The sequence below is a fragment of the Scomber scombrus genome, chromosome 7 (assembly GCF_963691925.1).
Source record: "Scomber scombrus chromosome 7, fScoSco1.1, whole genome shotgun sequence".
Lineage (NCBI taxonomy): Eukaryota > Metazoa > Chordata > Actinopteri > Scombriformes > Scombridae > Scomber > Scomber scombrus.
Window position 1 is genome coordinate 30,632,178 of NC_084976.1, and position 22,987 is coordinate 30,655,164.

At 42.4% G+C, this 22,987-nt stretch overlaps 1 protein-coding gene across 1 annotated transcript in view; it reads right to left on the reverse strand.

Moving 5' to 3' along the window:
- The window catches only part of si:dkey-22o22.2 (putative neural-cadherin 2), a 96,588-nt gene that overhangs the window by 5,247 nt on the left and 68,354 nt on the right, over window positions 1–22,987 (reverse strand). The window contains 19 exon segments of the mRNA XM_062423195.1: window positions 303–553; window positions 1,885–2,065; window positions 2,725–2,989; window positions 3,865–4,031; window positions 4,894–4,947; window positions 4,950–5,040; window positions 5,042–5,074; window positions 6,500–6,611; window positions 7,674–7,709; window positions 7,711–7,799; window positions 8,004–8,131; window positions 10,020–10,032; window positions 10,034–10,097; window positions 10,099–10,159; window positions 10,162–10,194; window positions 10,197–10,244; window positions 10,793–11,057; window positions 17,401–17,636; window positions 18,731–18,915. Coding sequence (XP_062279179.1) covers window positions 303–553; window positions 1,885–2,065; window positions 2,725–2,989; window positions 3,865–4,031; window positions 4,894–4,947; window positions 4,950–5,040; window positions 5,042–5,074; window positions 6,500–6,611; window positions 7,674–7,709; window positions 7,711–7,799; window positions 8,004–8,131; window positions 10,020–10,032; window positions 10,034–10,097; window positions 10,099–10,159; window positions 10,162–10,194; window positions 10,197–10,244; window positions 10,793–11,057; window positions 17,401–17,636; window positions 18,731–18,915 — 2,312 coding nt within the window.

Consider the following 22,987-nt stretch of genomic DNA (forward strand, 5'->3'; position numbering starts at 1 on the left):
GGGCGTGGCTACGTCGTGATTGACAGGTTGATTGGTTCACAGGTTCAGGAGGGCGCCTCATGCTCCTCCTGATGCCCATATAAGTAGAATCCCTGTTTTTATTTTTCCCAGCATGCACCGGAAATTTTCAAGATGGCGCTGCTCAGATCCGATACTATTGGCCTCCGAGCAGCAGTCCACAAACCAATGGGTGACATCATGGATGTTACGTCTGTTTTATATACAGTCTATGGTTCTGTCTTATTATCAACTGTGAAGCACAACATTAACCTGCATGTAGAAATAAAGTTTAATTAATTTACCAAAGAAGACGAGCAGACACATGCTGATGGCCAGGATGGAGCTCGGGCTGAGAGCGGCCAGCCGGTGACCTTTGACCTGGCCCAGCTCGCAGCGTTGACCCCTGAATCCTTCCTGACAGCGGCATCGGTAGCTGTCCGGTGACAGCGCCTGGCACACGCCGCCGTTACGGCAGGAGGACGAACCGCAGGGAGACGGCATGCAGCGCTGCTCACCTGCATCATCCGTCACTGTCACCTGACCACCGGGACACCTGGAGAGGATTTAGTTATTATTAGTTTACATGTTTACAAATAATACAGATTATACAGATTATACAGATTATACTGATTATACAGATATATTATACACATATAAGCAACAGAAGATGTGATGGAGATGTGCAAAAGCCCCTCAAAGAGCTTAATGCTGTTTGAAAGTTACATTAATCAAAGGAAAAAGAGAAAAATAAGATTATTAAACGAAGGTGAAAAGAGAGATTAGATTTCACAACAGATACAGAAAGGGTTGCAAAGGGGAAGAAAATATCCGATAAATTTCTGGAAACTTTCCATGGGAAGTCAAACTGGGGAATTTTTGAAATATTCCAAGTTGGAAACTTTCCATGCGAATATATTTTATTTCATTTACTATTGCTATTTTGCTATTTCACTATGTATAGCCTATTCTTTATATTTTGCTATTTTAGTATGTATAGTTACCGTATTTAGTATATCGTAGTATATGTATCGTCACTATGTGTCCGTGTAATGCTGCTGCTACACTGTCATTTCCCAGCTTGGGATCAATAAAGTATATCTATCTATCTATCTATCTATCTATCTATCTATCTATCTATCTATCTATCTATCTATCTATCTATCTATCTATCTATCTATCTATCTATCTATCTATATATATATAGGAATTAATGGGAATTAACTGGAAATTTTGGGGTAATTTATACAAACCATCAACTGTCTACAAACATTAATATAAACATGTTATTCTATCATAAGCAGACATGCATGAAAACTGATAAAAAAAATTCTAAATGACATTTTGACTGATTTATTTGTGATTAGAACTTAAATCAATTCTTTCATTAAACAACAAAAACATGAATGTTGAGTAAAATAAACATATTTCTTTCTATAAATAATGTGTGCATGTGATAGAGGAATACACAGTGCATGTAGGAGGTGTGGCCCTGCAGTAAGTAATATGATATGTGCATTTGACATATTCAACTATATTTACATTAAATCTGCTTGTTTTAACCTAAATTACATTATAATTTCTAACTACATTTAAGTTCCTTGTTTTAGGCTAACATGCAATTTTGTACATTTTCAATTTATTCCCGTTAATTCCCATTGAAAGTTTCCAAGTATGAAAATTCCCAGACTTTTGCAACCCTATATACAGATAATATATTTCCATATCTGCTGTTCAGCTGCAGGAAGAAAACTGAAATCAGGATCAGTGGCTTGTTTACAAAGAGAATCCATAAGGAAACAATATAGATAGAAACAAATCTTTTACAGATTGTCTGTGTGTGTGTGTGTGTGTGTGTGTGTGTGTGTGTGTGTGTCCGTCCTTCACCTGCACTGGTGTTTCCTCCACAGGTCGATGCAGCGCAGCGGGCTTCGGCAGGTTTGGGCTCCGCAGGCGTCACTGGAGCACCCTGAGGTGACGCCGCGCCTCTCCAGCACCGTCACCAAGTCCCGGCTCTGTCCGTCCAGAGGAAGAACCTGACCGTTAAAACGAACGTCCCGCAGGCAGCCTGGAGGAGGGAATGAGGTCAGTTAGTTAGTTAAGTTAAACTTGCAAGGAAGGAAGGAAGGAAGGGAGGAAGGAAGGGAGGAAGGAAGCAAAAAGGAAGGAAAGGAGGGAAGAAGGAAGGAGGGAAGGAAAGAAGGAAGGAAGGAGGAAAGGAAATAAGGAAGGAAGGAAGGAAGGATGGAGGACAGAAGGAAGGAAGGAAGGTAGGAGGGAGGGAGGAAAGAAGGAAGGAGGGAGGTAGGGAGAAAGGTAAAGAGGAAGGGAGAAAGGAAGGAAAGAAGGACAGAGGAAAGAAGGAAAAGAGGAAGGTAGGGGGGAGGAAAGAAGGAAAAGAGGAAGGTAGGGGGGAGGAAAGAAAGAGAGAAGGAGGGAGGTAGGAAGGGAGGAAGGAAAGGAAGGAAAGAAAGAAGGAGGGAGGGAGGAAGGAAGGAAGAAAGGGGGATGGAGGAAGGAAAGAAGGAAGGGAGGTAAGAGAGAGGAAGGAAAGAAAGAGAGAAGGAGGAAGGAAAGAAGGAAGGGAGGTAAGAGAGAGGAAGGAAAGAAAGAGAGAAGGAGGGAGGGAGGGAGGGAGGAAGGACAGACAGAAGGAAGGAAGGAAGGGAGGAAAGAAGGAACAGTCAAAACAGACGGGGTCTAAAAACATCAAACTTTGAATCTCACCCTGAAAGTCCGCCTTATCTCCAGCGTCGGCTCCGTTCCCGACCATCACGCTCGCCGGGTGAACCACCATCTCCCTCCGGTTCCCCAGTCGAGCCTCGGCCTCCCGCGACCCCCCACCTCTCTCCAGCCGCAGGGTGAACAGGTTGTCATGGCGACCGAGGCTGACCATGACCCACTGCCCGACGTCGACCCGCTGGCCGGCGAGCTGCAGAGCGTGAGCGCCGTCGCCGAGGTTGGAACGAACGGAGAGGAGACCGTCCGAGATCTGCAGGAGAAGATCAACGTTAAGATGGTAAAGGTTTACTAAAAAGGGTTAGGAAGGTAATAGATTACTAGTTACTATATTTAAACTGTAATAGATTACAGATTACTAGTTACTCTGTTTAAACTGTAATAGATTACAGATTACTAGTTACTCTGTTTAAAATGTAATAAGTAATGTAACTATTTCAATGACTTCATCAAAGTAATGTAACTTATTACATTTGATGACTTTCCTAATTTTCTAACCAATGTTTTCAGCTGTTAGGGTAAATGTTCCCTCCCTTCCTTCCTTCCTTCCTTCCTTCTGTCCTTCCTTCCTTCACACCTTCCTTCCTTCCTTCCTCCCTTCCTTCCCTCTTTTCTTCTGTCCTTCCTTCTTTCCTTCCCTCCCTGCATCTGTCCCTCCTTCCTTCCTTCCTTCCTTCCTTCTGTCTATCCTTCCTTCCTTCCTTCCATCTGTCCCTCCTTCTTTCCTTCCTTCCTTCTTTCCTTCCATCTGTCCCTCCTTCCTTCCTTCCTTCTTTCCTCCCTTCCTTCCTTCTATCCTCTCTTTCTTCCTTCCTTCCATCTGTCCTTCCTTCCTTCCTTCCCCCCCAACACTGACTAAATGTCACCAAATCTTCCCATCGAGCCTCATGTTTTTGTGTCTAAAGATAAAAACTCAAAAATTAAAATTTAAGAATATTCACAGATTTGTGAATTTTTCAGATTTGTATTTCAATAATGATAATTTTAATGAGATAACTGGACCTTTATGGACCAAAGTCACATCAGACACCCTATTATTAACTATTATTAACTATTTTAAGATATCATGTGTCTGGGATCCTTTAACTGTAGTAAGAGCTTGACAGAGGTATCGATGAACTGACGAACCTCCAGGACGATGAACTCGTTGGCTTCCCGGGACGTGACGGAGAGCAAGGTTCCCGATGCGGCTCTGGTTCTGAGGAGCAGCTGGATGTTCGTGCGGCGAGAGCTTCCGCCTCCTCTGAGCTGGAAACGGACCACGCTGCCCGAGTCGAAGGAGAACTCCGGAGTGGCTGAGAGGAGAGGAGGAAACATAAAAATACAAGTTTATACACATGAAGATGAACTCTGGTCAACGTTTCAGAATATTGGTCTTATTTTACTTTGGGCCAGAACCGACCCCGCTTTCCTTCCTGTCTTCTTTTACTTCTTTTCATCTGTCCTTCCTCCCTTTCTTCCTTCCTTATTTCCATCTTTCCTTCCCCTCCTTCCTTCTTTCCCTCTTTCCATCCTTCTTTCATTCCTTCCTTCCTTCATTCTGTCCTTCCTCCCTTTCTTCCCTCCTTCTTTCCACCTGCCATTCCTTCCATCCTGTCTTCTTTTCCTTCTTTTCTTTCTGTCATCCTTCCTTCCTTCCTTCCTTCCTTCTTTCCTTCCATCTTTCCTTCCTGTCTTCTTCTCCTTCTTTCCTTCCCTCCTTCCTTCCATCTTTCCTTCCGTCCTTCCTCCCTTCCTTCCTTCTTTCCCTCTTTCCTTCCTTCCTTCTTTCCACCCGTCTTTCCCTCCTTCCTTCCTTCCTTTCTTCCATATTTCCTTCCTTCCTTCTTCCCTCTTTCCTTCCTTCCATCTTTCCTTCTTTCCTTCCTTCCTTCTGTCCTTTCCTCCCTTTCTTCCCTCCTTCTTTCCACCTGTCATTCCTTCCATCCTGTCTTCTTTTCCTTCTTTTCTTTCTGTCATCCTTCCTTCCTTCCTTCCATCTTTTTAATGGCCCGGCCCACAAGATCAAATTGGGCTATATATATAAATACTCCTCTTAAAGTCTTTAAAGTTGATTTTCAATGGATGTCACATCAAAAAAAGCATCAAACTGCACAGTGACTCTCTCTCTCTCTTTCTTTCTCTCTCTCTCTCTCTTTTTAAGGCTCTCTCTCTCACCCCTGTCACACTTGTGTCCCGTGTATCCTGGGTGACACTCGCAGCTGAAGGATCCCACTCAGCGAGGCAGGACGAGTGAACGCCGCAGGAAGGACCGGCCGCCGTCACACACACACCGTCTGTTAGTCTGCAGCCAGGAGAGCTGTCCCACGCTCTCACCTGGAGACGCCAGGTCATACACCTGAGAGAGGGAGGGAGGGAGAGAGAGAGAGAGAGAGAGATTGGAGAGAGAGTGAGGGAGAGAGAGACAGAGCGAGCGAGAGAGAGAGAGAGAGAGAGAGAGAGAGGTTAGGTTTTTGGTCTTTAGTTTCCAGCAGGAAGAACACACACACACACAGATAAACACACACCTACTAACACACACGCCTACTCACACTCACACACACACACACACACACATACTAACACACACACCTACTCACACACACACACACACGCCTACACTCACACACACCTACTCACACACGCGCCTACTCACACACACACACACACACACACCACACACACACACACACACAGATAAAAACACACACCTACTAACACACACGCCTACTCACACTCACACACACACACACACACACATACTAACACACACACCTACTCACACACACACACACGCCTACACTCACACACACCTACTCACACACGCGCCTACTCACACACACACACACACACACACACACACACACACACACACACACAGATAAAAACACACAACCTACTAACACACACGCCTACTCACACTCACACACACACACACACACACATACTAACACACACACCTACTCACACACACACACACGCCTACACTCACACACAACCTACTCACACACGCGCCTACTCACACACACACACACACACACACACACACACACACACACACAGATAAAACACACACCTACTAACACACACGCCTACTCACACTCACACACACACACACACACACATACTAACACACACACCTACTCACACACACACACACGCCTACACTCACACACACCTACTCACACACGCGCCTACTCACACACACACACACACACACACACACACACACACACAGATAAAAACACACACCTACTAACACACACGCCTACTCACACTCACACACACACACACACACACATACAACACACACACCTACACCACACACACACACACGCCTACACTCACTCACACCTACTCACACACACACACACACACACACACACACAAACACACACACCTACTCACACACACACACCTACTCACACACACACACACACACACACACACACACACACACACACACACACCTACTAACACACAAAAACACACACCTACTCACACACACACAAACCTACTCACACACACACACACACACACACACCCTACTCACACCTACTCACACACACACACACACCTACTCACAAACACACACACACACACACATACACACACAAACACACACACCTACTCACACACATACACACCTACTCACACACACACACACACTCACACCTACTCACACACTCCTACTCACACTCACAACACACACACACACACACACACACACACACACACACACACACACACACACACACACACACACACAGAGCAGCAGTGTTACCTGACTGTCCACCACCAGATTTCGGATGCAGCCGGTGAAACTACGGTAACGTCGGTGAGGAGACGTTTCTTTCACTCCTCCCAACTGAAGAGGCTGGAAGACATTCAGATACCTGAGGAGGAAGAGGAGGAGGAGGAGGAGGAAGAGGAGGAGGAAGAGGAGGAGGATTAAAACGTGTTTAAAGTCTCTTCATTAAATATTTGAGGTAGAGTTTGTTGTGTAGAGTGACGTGAAGCTTTATTCCCTCCAGGATTGTTCCCATGGAGGAAGAACATGAGGAGAGGAGGAGAGAAGGAGGAGAAGGAGGAGCAAAATAAGTTGGAGTAGGAGGAGAAAGAGGGGGATAAATAAAAAAGAAAAGTATGGGATAAAAAGGCAAGGTGGTAGAAGAGGAGGAGCAGAGAAAAATATGAGGAGAGGAGGAAGAGTGAGAGCAACATGAGACAGGAAGAGGGATCAGAGGAGGAGGAGTAAGAGATGAAGAGGAGACAGAGGAAGAGGAGTAGGCAGTTGTGATGGGGGGAACATTGTAAGAAAGAGTAGAAAAGGAGGATGGTAAAAAGAAAAGTAAAGGATAAGAAGACAAGGTGATAGAAGAGGAGGAGCAGAGAAAAATATGAGGAGAAGAGAGAGAGCAACAAGAGACAAGAAGAAGGATCCAGAGGAGGAGGAGGAGTAAGAGATGAAGAGGAGACAGGAGGAAGAGGAGGAGTAGGAGGAGGAGTAAGAGATGAAGAGGAGGAGGAGCAGGCAGTTGTGATGGGGGGAACATTGTAAGAAAGAAGAGAAAGGAGGATGGTAAAAAGAAAAGTAAAGGATAAGAAGAGGAGGAGCAGAGAAAAGCAAAAGGAGAGGAGAGAAGAGTGAGAGCAACAAGAGACAGGAAGAGGGATCCAGAAGAGGAGGAGGAGTAAGAGGAGGAGTAGGAGGAGGAGGAAGAGGAGGAGTAGGAGGAGGAGGAAGAGGAGGAGTAGGAGGAGGAGGAAGAGGAGGGAGATGAAGAGGAGATGAAGAGGAGAGAGGAGGAGTAGGAGGAGATGAAGAGGAGAGAGGAGGAAGTAGGATGAGGGAGGAGAAGAAGGAGAGAGAGGAAGAGGAGAGGAGGAGGAGGAGGAGGAGGAGAGGAGAAGAGAGGAGAATCAAAGTATATTGTGATGCAGCTCTTTATTCTCACCTCTGGTTTCCGGGCGTTTCTCCTGAAGCTCCAGCCGGAGTCGTCTGTTTCCTGAACGTCAACACCGACTCCTTCCTGTTCGTTCACCATCGTTCCCCCACACTGATCCAGGATCAGCTGGACGGCCTGCACGCACACACACACACACACACACACACACACACACACACACACAGACGCACACACACACACACACACACACACAGTTTGGAATAAAAATAAAGTCACTAAATTAAACTTGTGCTTCAAACCATTTTGTATTTCTGTAACTTATTGAAAATATTAATAATGTACATTTATAAATGTCATCATCAGGTGTAACTCAGGTACCTTTCCATCACTGATGATGTCGAGGCGATGCCAGCGCCGGTCTGTGACGGTGGATTTAGGCGGAAGCTGCAGAGTCAACGTTCCTGATCCGTGATTTATACTCAGAGCTGGAACACCGTTCCTCAACTCTGGAAGTAAAGAGATGTGACATCAGTGTAAAAATACTTCATTACAAGTAAAAGTACTGCAGTATTATAGTGATGTAGTATTACAGTAAAAGTACTGCAGTATTATGAGCGATGTAGTATGCAGTATTACAGTAAAAGTACTGCAGTATTACAGTGATGTAGTATGCAGTATTACAGTAAAAGTACTGCAGTATTACAGTGATGTAGTATGCAGTATTACAGTAAAAGTACTGCAGTATTATGAGTGATGTAGTACCCAGTATTAAAGTAAAAGTACTGCAGTATTATGAGCGATGTAGTATGCAGTATTACAGTAAAAGTACTGCAGTATTATGAGCGATGTAGTATGCAGTATTACAGTAAAAGTACTGCAGTATTATGAGCGATGTAGTACGCAGTATTACAGTAAAAGTACTGCAGTATTATGAGCGCTGTAGTATGCGGTATTACAGTAAAAGTACTGCAGTATTATGAGTGATGTAGTTATTATGACATCATTACAGTAAAGCAGGATGTGTGTGTGTATATGTGTGTCTATGTGTGTGTGTGTGTGTCTCTGTGTGTGTGTGTGTGTGTGTGTATTGTATGTGTGTGTGTGTGTGTGTGTGTGTGTGTATTGTATGTGTGTGTGTGTGTGTGTGGTGTGCGTATATGTGTGTGTGTGTGTGTGTGTCTCTGTGTGTGTGTGTCCCAATCAACCTCACGGCCTCGTTATTGAACATTGAGCTTCACATCACTGATCAATGATGCAGCCATCTCTGACCCCCCCCCCCTCCCCCTTGCCCCCCCCCCCCCCCCTTGCCCCCCCCCCCCCCCTCGGAACAAACACCCCGCGGTTCAATAATTACATAACTTTAATGCCACCAGATTATGCAAGAAGCGTCTGAAAGGCCATCTGAAGCTAATCCATTAACACCACATCAGGACCACCGGGAGCTGACATTAGACTTTATGAAGCTCTTTGTCCGTGGAGGAGCGGAGCCTTACAGCGGCGGATTGATTCGCTCTTTGTGTCGCGTTGAAAAGGACGACAGGCGGCACGTTCGGCACCAGCGCTGTGAGATTAGTTTCTGTTTGTTTAGAAGTTTAAAGTAGAAAACAGCAGAATAAAAGGGGGATGCTGCTTTTTAAAGTTTTCAGTGTTCTTCATAGCAGAAATGGAGCCAGAATGTATCAGTGCTGGTTATTAAGAGGCAGAACACTAGATGATCTGACCCCTAAACTAATAAAGATATGACTATTATGTGATTACATCATTCTTATCTACCTGCAGCAGGTAGTATGGACCAGGTGGGGAGTTCCAGTCCTCTGAAATGATGCCAACGCGGAAGTAACTTAAAAACTGCATTCTATCAAAAGGCCACCAGGGGGCGACCGTTTGGTGTCAAAAGGACTTCCGTCTCTATACAAGTCAATGGAGAATTCACCAACTTCTCACTTGATTTCTAACCTCAGTAAACGTTTTCAAAATGTGTTTATGGTCTCAATCGCTAGTTTAAAGCCTTCTTCAATGCAGTATGATGTTCATTTGGGACATTTTGGCCTCCCTGATTTTATATGTGACGATAAAGCAGGGTATGCATTAGGGCGTGGCTACGTCGTGATTGACAGGTTGATTCGGTTCACAGGTTCAGGAGGGCGCCTCATGCTCTCTCCTGATGCCCATATAAGTAGAATCCCTGTTTTTATTTTTCCAGCATGCACCGGAAATTTTCAAGATGGCGCTGCTCAGATCCGATACTATTGGCCTCCGAGCAGCAGTCCACAAACCAATGGGTGACGTCACGGATGTTACGTCCATTTCTTTTATACAGTCTATGGTTAAAATGTGCTTTTAGCTTCAACTTTGGAACATCTTAATCATTTAGCACCCGAGCAGGACTCTCACCTATAGCGATGAAAGTCCTCCTGTTCTCCGGGGTGAGCGGGTCCGAGCGGCCCGTCGTAGAGGAGAAGCCCGTTGCCGACTCCGCAGGAACTGCAGAGAGATGTGGCTCTGGAAGCAAGGCATGATGGGAGGAAACCAGCGTAACCCTCGCCACCGAAGCTGTGTTTGGTCTGCTGCACTCGGGCCCGTCGAACATGGGAGGACATTCACATCTGAACCAGAGAGAGTTGGTTTATTATTCTAGGGTTTTATTTTATTGTTTAAACAAACAAACACTCTGTTCTGCTGTTGAAAGGATGTTTAATTTCCTTTGTCGAGGTTTTAGGTTTTCCTTCCTTCTCTTCTTTCCTTCCTTTCTACCTTCCATCTTTCCTTCCTCCCTTCCTTCCATCTTTCCTTCCTGTCTTCTTTTCCTTCCTTCCTTCCTTCCATTTGTTCTTTCTTCCTTCCTCCCTTTCTTCTCTTCCTTTCTTCATCTGTCTTTCCTTCCTTCTCTTCCTTCCTTCCTTCCTTTCTACCTTCCTTCCTTCTTCCCTTTCTTCCTTCTATCTTTCCTTCCTGTCTACTCTTCCTTCCTTCCTTCCTTTAAAAGGTATTATAAAAGGTTTGACCCTCCTCCTCCTTTCATCCCTCCTCCTTTAACCCCTCCTCCTTTAATCCCTCCTCCTTTCATCTCTCCTTTAACCCCTCCTCCTCCTTATCATCCCTCCTCCTTTCATCCCTCGTTACCTGTAACCCCTCCTCCTTTCATCCCTCCTTACCTGTATCCCAGCGTCCGTCCTGGCAGCTCCCCCCGTTGAAGCAGGGGTTAGTGGAGTAAGCAGAGCAGGGCAGGTGAGTCTTCTCTCTGCTCCTGCAGCCACAGAGCGCCGTCGTCGAGGGCGACAACGACACCAGAGAGACGTTACCGGTGCTCAGAGCCGTCGGTGATTGGCTGAATGAAACTTTGCTGCTGCAGCCGCCAGACTGACTGCAGTCGGTGTAGAAACAGTCGTCAACTCCGACCTGAGAGATGGAAACTCCTAACGTCGCCTCCAGCTGGAGACGGGACAGAAAACATTCAGGTTACATTAAAGAATAACAGACTCCCTGTTTTTTAATATTTAACTCAGTGGTTTGTTATTATCTGTGTTTGTCTTTTGTTGTGTTTTACTGTTTATGTCTCTATGTGTATTTATAAATGTGTGTATGAGATACCTGAAATTCCCCAATGGGATTATGAAGGTTCCTTTCTTTCTTTCTATCATCTGTCCTTTCTTTCTTTCTTTCTTTCTTTCTTTCTTTCTTTCTTTCTTTCTTTCTCTCTTTCTTCCTTCCATCTTTCCTTTCTTTCTTTCCTGTCTTCTCTTCCTTCCATCTTTCCTTCCTTCCTTCCTTCCTTCCCTCTGTCTTTCATTCCTTCCTTCCTTCCCTCCCTCTGTCTTTCATTGCTTCCTTCCTTCCTTCCTTCCTTTCATCTTTTCTTCCTGTCTTCTCTTTCTTCCTTCCTTCCCTCTGTCTTTCATTCCTTTCTTCCTTCCTTCTTTCCTGGCTTCTCTTCCTTTCTTCATTCCTTCCTTCCTTCCTTCCTTTCATCTTTTCTTCCTGTCTTCTCTTCCTTCCTTCCTTCCTTTCATCTTTCCTTCCTTCCTTCTTTTCATCTTTTCTTCCTTCCTTCCTTCTTTCATTCCTTCATTCCTTCCTTCTCTCCCATCTTTCCTTCCTTCCTTCCTTCCTTCCTTCCTTCCTTCCGTCCTTCCATCTTTCTTTCCTTCCTTCCTCATTAACCTGACTCACAGTTTCAGGTGTTTATATTTGTGTTTTTATTGTGTTTCTAATAAAAGTAAATTGAGAAAGTTTTGTAGTATAAACTGTGTTAATAAATGAATAACTAGTGGACTGTTACATTGGTTTTTTTATGGTAATATATTAGTGTTAAAGTAGCAGGACATGATATATATTTACAATTAAACCTTAATATTAAAACCCAGAGTTAAAAACCAACATGGAACAAAAACCCAAACACACTCTCAGAAGTGTTTTATCTGTTTGAACATGAACGTTTCACCGAGTGACAGCAGCCTTTTCTCCTTGATCTCATCTCTACTTCCATCAACACATCTGAATTTATTCCCTTAGTGTTATTTATGCACTTTGGTGTGTTTCTCTTGTCATTTCCTCCTCCTGTTAAATCTTTACTGTCATTTTGCTTTTCTGTTGCCAAATTCGCTCGTTTTCTCTGCTTGTCATCTTGATTTTTTTTACCCTCATTTTTTTTTGTCTTTATGGGATGTGAGAGGGGGGGGGGGGGGGGGGGGGGGGGCTGTCTCTCTCCAGCTGCGTGTATTTCACTCTCTCTCTCCTTCCTTCCTTCCTTCTTCCTTCCATCTTTCATTCCTTCCATCTTTCATTCCTTCCGTCTTTCCTGTCTTCTCTTCGTTCCTTCTTTCCTGTCTTTCATTCCTTCCTTCCTTCCTTCCTTCCTTCCTTCCTTCCTTCCTTCTGTCCTTCCTTCCTTCCTTCCATCCTTCCTTCCTTCCTTCCTTCCATCTTTTCCTTCCTTCCTTCCTTCCATCTTTCATTCCTTCCTTCCATCTTTCCTTCCCTCCTTCCCTTTCTTCCTTCCATCTTTCCTTCCATCTTTCCTTCCCTCCTCCTTCCCTTTCTTCCTTCCATCCTTCCTTCCTTCCTTCCTTCCTTCATTCCTTCCTTCCTTCCATCTTTCCTTCCTTCCTTCTTTTATTCCTTCCTTCTTTCCTTCCTTCCTTCTTTCCTTCCATCTTTCCTTCTTTTCATCTTTTTTTCCTGTCTTCTCTTCTCTTCCTTCCTTCCTTCCATCTTTCATTCCTTCCTTCCTTCCTTCCTTCCATATGTCTTTCATTCCTTCCTTCCTTCCTTCCTTCTGTCCTTCCTTCCTTCCTTCTCCATCTTTCCTTCCTTCCTTCCTTCCTTCCATCTTTCCTTCCTTCTTTCCTGTCTTCTCTTCCTTCCTTCCTTCTTTCATTCCTTCCTTCCATCTTTCCTTCCCTCCTTCCCTTTCTTCCTTCCATCTTTCCTTCCCTCCTCCTTCCCTTTCTTCCTTCCATCCTTCCTTCCATCCTTCCTTCCATCTTTCCTTCCTTCCTTCTTTCCTTCCTTCCTTCCTTCCTTCCTTCCATCTTTCCTTCCTTCCTTCTTTTATTCCTTCCTTCTTTCCTTCTTTCCTTCCTTCTTTCCTTCCTTCCTTCCTTCCATCTTTCATTCCTTCCTCTCTTCCTCCCATCTTTTCTTCCTGTCTTCTCTTCTCTTCCTTCGCTTCGCTTCAGCGTTTTGGGCTTCAGACCAAGTTTCATTCAGCATTATATTTTCTTTTACTTTTACTTTGTATTTATCTGACATTGTTGTTCTTAAATTAACCACCTGAGACAATTAAAGACATCTTTCTTCAGCAGCACGAGTTATTTTTAATCACTCTGTGTGCTTTGTGTTGTTATTTACACTTTTAAAAAAAACAGGATGCATGTTTTGACACTTTAACAGGACATGTGAAGGCTGCAAAGAAACTAACTTATTTTGTGCAATAATGGCGATGGCAATCTATCTGGTTTGAGCTTTAACTCTTTGTAGGTCACACCAAGAAAGTGCTTTTAAATACTAATTTCTTTGCTTTTCCTCTTGAGGCCATGACAACATAAAACATGGATTTTTCTTCTCGTTGAGCCTAAATGGGATGTTTTAGGAAGGAAGGAAGGAAAGAAGGAAGGAAAGAAGGAAGGAAGGAAAGAAGGTAGGAAGGAATGAAAGAAAGAAAGGAAGCAAGGATGGAAGGAAGGTAGGAAGAAAGAAAGAAAGGAAGGAAGGAAGGAAGGAAGGAAGGCAGGATGAAAGGAAGTAAGGAAGGCAGGAAGGAAGGATGGATAGAAGGAAGGTAGGAAGAAAGGAAGGAAGGATGAAAGGAAGGATGGAAGGAAGGAAGGAATGAAGGAAGGATGAAAGGAAGGATGGAAGAAAGGTAGGAAGAAAGGAAGGAAGGAAGGAAGGAAGGAAGGAAGGAAGGAAAAGGGGAAGGGAGGAAGGAAGGAAAGAAGGATGGAAGGAAGGAAGGAAGAAAGACAGGAAGGAAGGAAGGCTGGAAGGAAGGTAGTAAGAAAGGAAGAAAGGATGGATGGAAGGAAGGAAGGAAGGATGAAAGGAAGGTAGGAAGAAAGGAAGGAAGGAAGGAAAGAAGGAAGGAAGGAAGGAAGAAATGAAGGAAGAAAGGAAGGAAGGAAGGATGGAAGGAAGGCAGGAAGGAAGGAAGGAAGGAAGGAAGGAAGGAAGGAAGGAAGGAAGAAAGGATGAAAGGAAGGAAGGAAGGAAGGAAGGATGAAAGGAAGAAAGGAAGGAAGGAAGGTAGGAAGTTTTTTTCAAGGTGCAGCTCTTCCTCAGGTCTATTTAAAGGTGACAACCTGTAGCTAGGCAGTCTGATAATTAGATAGGAAAGAATCTTTAGGATAAAGTAACAGCTGTAAATCTCATTTTTTATTAATGTCATACAGACGACACTCTGCAGCTGTGAGCCGAGCTTTAGGGTCTGATTTAAGGGTTAAAGTTAAGGGTTAAAGTTAAGGTTAAAGTTAAGGGTTAAAGTTAAGGTAAGGAGCTGTAGTGAACCCTCACATACTGCTCATATTCTGACTCATAATCAGTCTACACACTAATTTCCCTTTCATCTATTCCCCATCAGTCATTAATAAACTTTATTAATCCTTCTATTTTATTAATCTTATTGAAAGAACACATTCACATTTACTACTTTATAGAATATGATGAATACAGAAACATGTTTTAATGCATATTTTTGGCCAAATTTGTACATCATGCATATATAAAAATGTGTATCAGCTGCAAAAGAATTTTAAAATTGAAGCATTTTGTCTCCAATTGTGTAAACTGTGGGTCACATTAGCAAAGGTCAGGCTAAAATGAATGTGTATATGATGTTTTTACAGCTCTGACATGTAAAAATGGGTCAAATGTGACGCTGTAAGAGTTAACGAGGCTCCTCACAGCGATATAACTACAGACCTGTGTGTGTGTGTTTTAACTGTGTCATCACCTTTCTGCCTCTCTCAGCTCTGATCTGAGGTCAGCAGCTGCACTCAATGCTTTTAATGGATCTGAAGGATGCGTGTGCACGTGTGTCACATGAAGAGCCACTCGATGGAGATACATGTAGTTAACCTCTCCTCTGTGTGTGTGTGTGTGTGTGTGTGTGTGTGTGTGTGTGTGTGTGTGTGAGTGTGTGTGTGTGTGTGTTAAACGCCTGCTGAACTGAGCACGATGATGCGTGACTGTGTGACTGTGATGTTTAATTGATGTGTAATTATTGTGTCATTAACCCTCTCTGCTCTCTGCTATATGTGGAGCTTCTTGTTTAGCATATTAATTAAAATGAATGCAGGAAGGAAACAAGCAGGAAGTGTGATGATGATGATGATGATGAAGAACTGCAGACGACCAGGTAAAGTTATTTTATTTGCACTGTTGTGTAATTGAGTCATGGTTCAGTGTGATAACTCCCCCCAAAAAACAATGAAAAACACCAACATATCAGCACAGATCATTATGACATCATCAAGATGTTTCCTTGTTAAATTAGAAGAACATTTTTTAAATATTGTACTTAAAGGGAAAATGGTACATTGTGTATTTTGAAATGTGAGACAGTTCACGCTGAACTCTGGGATTCTAGTTTTAAGGCTTAGAAAAGGAAGGAAGGAAGGAAAGATGGAAGGAAGAGACTTTATTCTCGCAATATTACGACTTTATTCTCGCAATATTCTCGCAATATTAAGACTTTATTCTCGCAATATTACGACTTTATTCTCGTAATATTACAAATTTATTCTTGCAATATTACGACTTTATTCTCGCAATATTACGACTTTGTTCTCATAATATTACGACTTTATTCTCGCAATATTACAACTTTATTCTCGCAATATTATGACTTTATTTTCGCAATATTAAGACTTTATTCTCGTAATATTACGACTTTATTCTCGCAATATTACCACTTTATTCTCGCAATATTACCACTTTATTCTTGCAATATTACGACTTTATTCTCGCAATATTACGACTTTATTTTCATAATATTACGACTTTATTCTCGCAATATTACGACTTTATTCTCGCAATATTACGACTTTGTTCTCGCAATATTACGACTTTATTCTCATAATATTACGACTTTATTCTCGCAATATTACGACTTTATTCTCGCAATATTACGACTTTGTTCTCGCAATATTACGAGTTTATTCTTACAATATTACGACTTTATTCTCGCAATATTAAGACTTTAGTCTCGCAATATTACGACTTTATTCTCGTAATATTACGACTTTATTCTCTCAATATTACAAATTTATTCTTGCAATATTACGACTTTATTCTCGCAATATTCTCGCAATATTAAGACTTTATTCTCGCAATATTACGACTTTATTCTCGTAATATTACAAATTTATTCTTGCAATATTACGACTTTATTCTCGCAATATTACGACTTTGTTCTCATAATATTACGACTTTATTCTCGCAATATTACAACTTTATTCTCGCAATATTATGACTTTATTTTCGCAATATTAAGACTTTATTCTCGTAATATTACGACTTTATTCTCGCAATATTACCACTTTATTCTCGCAATATTACCACTTTATTCTTGCAATATTACGACTTTATTCTCGCAATATTACGACTTTATTTTCATAATATTACGACTTTATTCTCGCAATATTACGACTTTATTCTCGCAATATTACGACTTTGTTCTCGCAATATTACGACTTTATTCTCATAATATTACGACTTTATTCTCGCAATATTACGACTTTATTCTCGCAATATTACGACTTTGTTCTCGCAATATTACGAGTTTATTCTTACAATATTACGACTTTATTCTCGCAATATTAAGACTTTAGTCTCGCAATATTACGACTTTATTCTCGTAATATTACGACTTTATTCTCTCAATATTACAAATTTATTCTTGCAATATTACGACTTTATTCTCGTAACATTACGACTTTATTCTCGTAATATTACCACTTTATTCTCGCAATATTACGACTTTATTCTCGTAATATTACGACTTTATTCTCGCAATATTACCACTTTATTCTCGCAATATACGACTTTATCTTGCAATATTACCACTTTATTCTCGTAATATTACGACTTTATTCTCGCAATATTACGACTTTATTCTCGCAATATTACGACTTTATTCTCATAATATTACGACTTTATTCTCGCAATATTACAAATTTATTCTCGCAATATTACCACTTTCTTCTCGTAATATTACGACTTTTTTCTCGTAATATTACGACTTTATTCTCTCTCTCTCTCTCTCTCTCTCTCTCACCTTTGCTTTATTTGCCGCTGCGTATCCGTGCAGCTTCTCTGCTTTGTAGTACGTTGAGCCGCGAGCAGCGAACCAGACGTTGAGCTCTTTCTCTCCGCGGCGGCCGGCGTCGCTCACAGAGAAGATCTGCACGTTTTCCGGCAGCGTCTGCAGGAGTTCGGCCAACGTTCGGCCCAAACGAGAGAAACGACTCTCCTCACCTCCGCTACTGCTGAAGAACTCCTCCACTGTCAGGTCTGCAGGAGGAGAGAATAGGATCAATATGTTATTAATAAGATAGAAGGAAGGAAGGAAAGATGGAAGGAAGAGAAGGAAGGAAGGAAGGAAGGAAGGAAGGAAAGGTGGAAAGAAGGAAGGAAGGAAAGATGGAAGGAAGAGAAGGAAGGAAGGAAGGAAGGAAGGAAAGAAAGATGGAAAGAAGGAAGGAAGGAAGGAAAGATGGAAGGGAGAGAAGATATGAAGGAAGGAAGGAAGGAAGGAAGGAAGGAAGGAAGGAAGGAAAGATGGAAAGAAGGAAGGAAGGTAGGAAGGAAAGATGGAAGGAAGGAAGGAAGGAAGGAAGGAAGAGAAGACATGAAGGAAGGAAGGAATGAAGGAAGGAAGGAAGGAAGGAAGAGAAGACACGAAAGAAGGAAGGAAGGAAGGATGGAAGGAAGGATGGAAGGAAGGAAAGATGGAAGGAAGAGAAGACATGAAGGAAGGAAGGAAGGAAAGATGGAAGGAAGAAAAGACATGAAGGAAGGAAAGGAAGGAAGGAAGGAAGGAAGGAAGAAAGGAAAGATGGAAAGAAGGAAGGAAGGAAAAAAGGAAGGAAGGAAGGAAGGAAGGAAGGAAAGATGGAAGGAAGAGAAGACATGAAGGACGGAAGGAAGGAAGGAAGGAAGGAAAGATGGAAGGAAGGAAGGAAGGAAGAAAGGAAAGATGTAAAGAAGGAAGGAAGGAAAAATGGAAGGAAGGAAGGAAGGAAAGATGGAAGGAAGAGAAGACATGAAGGACGGAAGGAAGGAAGGAAAGATGGAAGGAAGGAAGGAAGGAAGGAAGGAAGGAAGGAAAGATTTGGGTGATAATTTATACCTTTGTACTTTATTAACAGTCAAAATTGACCCAGGAGGACAAAAGTTACACCAACAGAAGGGTTAAAAAAACACAATGGAGGAGGAAGAAGGAGTGAGGCTGAATTAGAGAAGATGAAACAAGAGAAATAATGGGAGAAAATGGTCGAACAGAAAGAAGGAAACACAAATTCTGGACAGGAGGTTGCAGAAAGAAGACATCTTCCATTTAATACTGGCACAAAAACAGCATCATCATCATCATCATCATCACTCACTGGACAGGCGGAGGGAGGCGGCGTTCCTCAGAGCTTCCTGTTTCAGCTCCGTGACGTCGACCTGAGCCGTAGAGGTGACGTCCGGCCAGCTGCTGTCTGATACGCGCACCTGCAGGAAGTACGAGCCGGGAGGAGTTCCCTCTCTGATACTGAGCTGACCCGAACTCTGGTTCAGACTGAACAACCTGGGGGGGGGAGAAGGAGGGGGGAGAGAGAGAAGAGTGAGGGGTTAATAAGGAATATAACTGTTATAGAGATTAATCATGAGTCAGAATCAGGCGGGGAGCTCGTGTCCTCTGAAATGATGCCAACGTGGAAGTAACTTAAAACTGCATTCTATCAAAAGGCCACCAGGGGGAGACCGTTTTGGTGTCAAAAGGACTTCCGTCTCTATACAAGTCAATGGAGAATTCACCAACTTCTCACTTGATTTCTAACCTCAGTAAACGTTTTCAAAATGTGTTTATGGTCTCAATCGCTAGTTTAAAGCCTTCTTCAATGCAGTATGATGTTCATTTGGGACATTTTGGCCTCCCTGATTTTATATGTGACGATAAAGCAGGGTATGCATTAGGGCGTGGCTACGTTGTGATTGACAGGTTGATTGGTTCACAGGTTCAGGAGGGCGGACAGATAGGCAATAGACATAGACTGTATGGAAATAGATAGCTGTGAACTTGTACCCTCTTTCCTTCCTTCCTTCCATCTTTCCCTCTTTCCTTCCTTCCTTCCTTCTTTCCCTCTTTCCTTCCTTCCTTCCTTCCTTCCATCTTTCCCTATTTCCTTCCTTCCTTCCTTCTTTCCCTCTTTCCTTCCTTCCTTCCTTCCTTCCATCTTTCCCTCTTTCCTTCCTTCCTTCCTTCTTTCCCTCTTTCCTTCCTTCCTTCCTTCCTTCCTTCCATCTTTCCTTTTTTTCCTTCCTTCCTTCATTCTTTCCCTCTATCCTTCCTTCCTTCCTTCCTTCCATCTTTCTTTCCTTCCTTCCTTCCTTCTTTCCTTCCTTCCTTCCATCTTTCTTTCCTCCCTTCCTTCCTTCTTTCCTTCCTTCCTTCCATCTTTCCTTCCTTCCTTCCTTCCATCTTTCTTTCCTTCCTTCCTTCCATCTTTCCCTCTTTCCTTCCTTCCTTCCTTCTTTCCTTCCTTCCTTCCTTCCTTCCTTCTTTCCTTCCATCTTTCTTTCCTTCCTTCCTTCCTTCTTTTCTTCCTTCCTTCTTTCCTTCCTTCCTTCCATCTTTCTTTCCTTCCTTCCTTCCATCTTCCCTTCCTTCCTTCCTTCTATCCCTCTTTTTGGTTATGTTACGTCCAGTTTATATACAGTCTATGGTCAGTATATGAGCAGTATGTGAAGGGTTAATAAGGAATATAACAGTTTTATCTTCTTGTTAAACAGATGCTGCATCTCAACAGACTTCCTGTTTAAATAAAGGATAAATGATTAACCAGCTCTGTTCCCTTCAGTTTATCCGTCATATTAACACCATGCTGCTGACATCAGAGAGGGCAGCGGCTCCGAGGGGAAACGATGCTCACAGATCTTAAAATCTGGGTAAAGTCTTCTGTCAGATGAGGTTTCTAAGATGAGTCTCCGAGCAGATGGTCTGTGGTTCGAACACGAAGACTCATGGGGAGACGCCTGATCTAAAAAACGTTGGCTATGCAAAAAACTTTGTACCAAATAATTCAACTTGCTTAAAAACAGTAAATTGTCAATAAAACACCATATCAACTAGTTTGGCATGATCTTACATTATAACTTTATATTAAATAAAGGTAATGGAATACAATTGTTCTAAATATTACATTTACTCTGGTAACCATGGAGATCAGGAACCTGACTGCTTTACTTCTTTCAATTTTTCTTCTCTTCCTCCTTTCTCTTTCTTTACCTCTCTTCTTCCTCCGTTAATCTTTCTTTCCTCCTTTCTTCCTCTCTCCTCCTACTTCTTGTTCTTTCTCTTCTTCCTCCTTTCTTTCTTCTTTCTCTCTTCTTCCTCCTCTATCCTTCTTTCTTTCTTTCTTTCTTTCTTTCCTCCTACTTCTTGTTCTCTTTCTCCTCTTCCTCCTTTATCTTTCTTTTTTGTTTCTTTCTTTATTACTTTTTCTTTCTTCTCTTCTTCCTTGTTTATCTTTCTTTGTCTTTCTTTCTCTCCTCCTCCACCTTCGTGTTCGTTCTTTCTTTCTTTCTATCTTTCTCCTCTTCCTCCTTTATCTTTCTTTCTAGGAGGATACAATATGTAATATTTATCATTCTACTGTGGTTAACTCTGTTTCTTTCTTTCTTTCTCTTCTTTCTTCCTCTCCTCTAACTTCTTGTTCTTGCTTCTTCATCCTCTTCCTTCCTTTCCTTCTACTCTCTCTTTTCTTCCTACTTCTTGTTCTTTCTTTCTCTCCTTAGTCCTTTATCTTTCTTTCTTTCTTTCTCTTCCTTTCTTTCTTTCTTCCTTTCTTTCTTCCTCATTTATCTTCTTTTCTTTTTTTCTTTCTTTCTTTCTTTCTCTCTAGGTGGATAAAATATGTAATATGTATCATTCTTTTGTGGTTACACCATTTGACATTTTCAGGAGCATTCAGTCGTACTTTTGGTAAAAAATGGTGCAAATGTCATTTCAATTGATATAAAACCAACAAAAATACTAAATGTACATTTTAACAAACCTGATGCTGCTTTTAAAACTAGTTTAACATATTTTAGAATTACTCATCTTGCCAACCCTTATTTATCACTGAGCCATATAAAGTTTGATTGATTGAGAAGATCTAATGTAAATAATGACAGCAGAGGGATTCCTTCTTCTTCTTCTTCTTCTTCTGTTTCTCGGCTGTTTGTTTATCGTTTTGTTTTCCTGTGAGCTGACATGTTGTTATTGTCTTCTTCTTCCTTTTCCCTCTTTTATATTTAAATGAACACGCGACCTGCAGTATACTCTCTATACTGGGAACAAATCGCTATCTATGGAGCGTCTATGATAATTCTCTCTCTCTCTCTCTCCTTTTGTTCTCGGGGGGCTGTTTCTTGTCGTCTGTTGCCGTCCTTCCTCCTCGTAGGTATCTCGTTAGAAGAGGAGGAAGACGAGGAGGAAGAGGAGGAGGAGGAGGCAGCGAGCGGCAATCAGGCTTCTCCTTTCAACGCGTCCGCATGAAGCCTTCGCCTCATCAAACAAAACGAGCGCGCCCTCGCTGTGCTTCACTGGGAATTTTCAATACTGCTGGTTATGAAGTATTAATAGCACTGTTCCTGACAAGTCAGATCCCCCCTTTTCTTCTATCTCTCTCTCTCTCTCCTCTGCTCCTTTCATTCTCTTGCACTCTTTCTTTGTTTCTCCCTTCAAACTGCCTGTTTCTCTGTCCCAATTTCCCTCTCCTCTTTGTCGCACTGCACCTTTGTACTGTCTTTCCTTCTCTATTTTAAATCTGTCAGCTCTTGTGCAGCTCTTTTATTCCCCCCCCCCTCCTCTCTCTCTCTCTCTCTCTTTCTTTCTTTCTCTTCTCTTGCTGTGTGTCACATGTGAGGAGGACACTTTAGCTCCAACAGATCTTAATCTGCCACTTTCTCAGTGCCAATATGCCAACAAAAGAGAGTTTACTTTTATTTATTGATGCTCTGCAGGAAAGAAAACCTTCCTATTGTCCTTTATTTATCCTTTTTTTAAATTTTCCTGATGATTAAAGGGCCATTCACAACCATAACGACATTGACAGCCAATCAGAATCCTTCGTATAAACCAAACAGCAACCTGACATCTACAGTAAAACTTTAAAACCTGCAAATATCATCTTAATTATGACTTTATTATTGATATGTATTTATAGTAATGCGGCTTTGCTCCTCTCTCAGCACAGAGAGAGAGAAAAATAATAACACAGATTCTACTTATATGGGCATCAGGAGGAGCATGAGGCGCCCTCCTGAACCTGTGAACCAATCAACCTGTCAATCACGACGTAGCCACGCCCTAATGCATACCCTGCTTTATCGTCAAATATAAAATCAGGGAGGCCAAAATGTCCCAAATGAACATCATACTGCATTGAAGAAGGCTTTAAACTAGCGATTGAGACCATAAACACATTTTGAAAACGTTTACTGAGGTTAGAAATCAAGTGAGAAGTTGGTGAATTCTCCATTGACTTGTATAGAGACGGAAGTCCTTTTGACACCAAAACGGTCGCCCCCTGGTGGCCTTTTGATAGAATGCAGTTTTAAGTTCTTCCTCGTTGGCCTCATTACAGAGGACCAGAACTCCCCGCTTGGTTCTG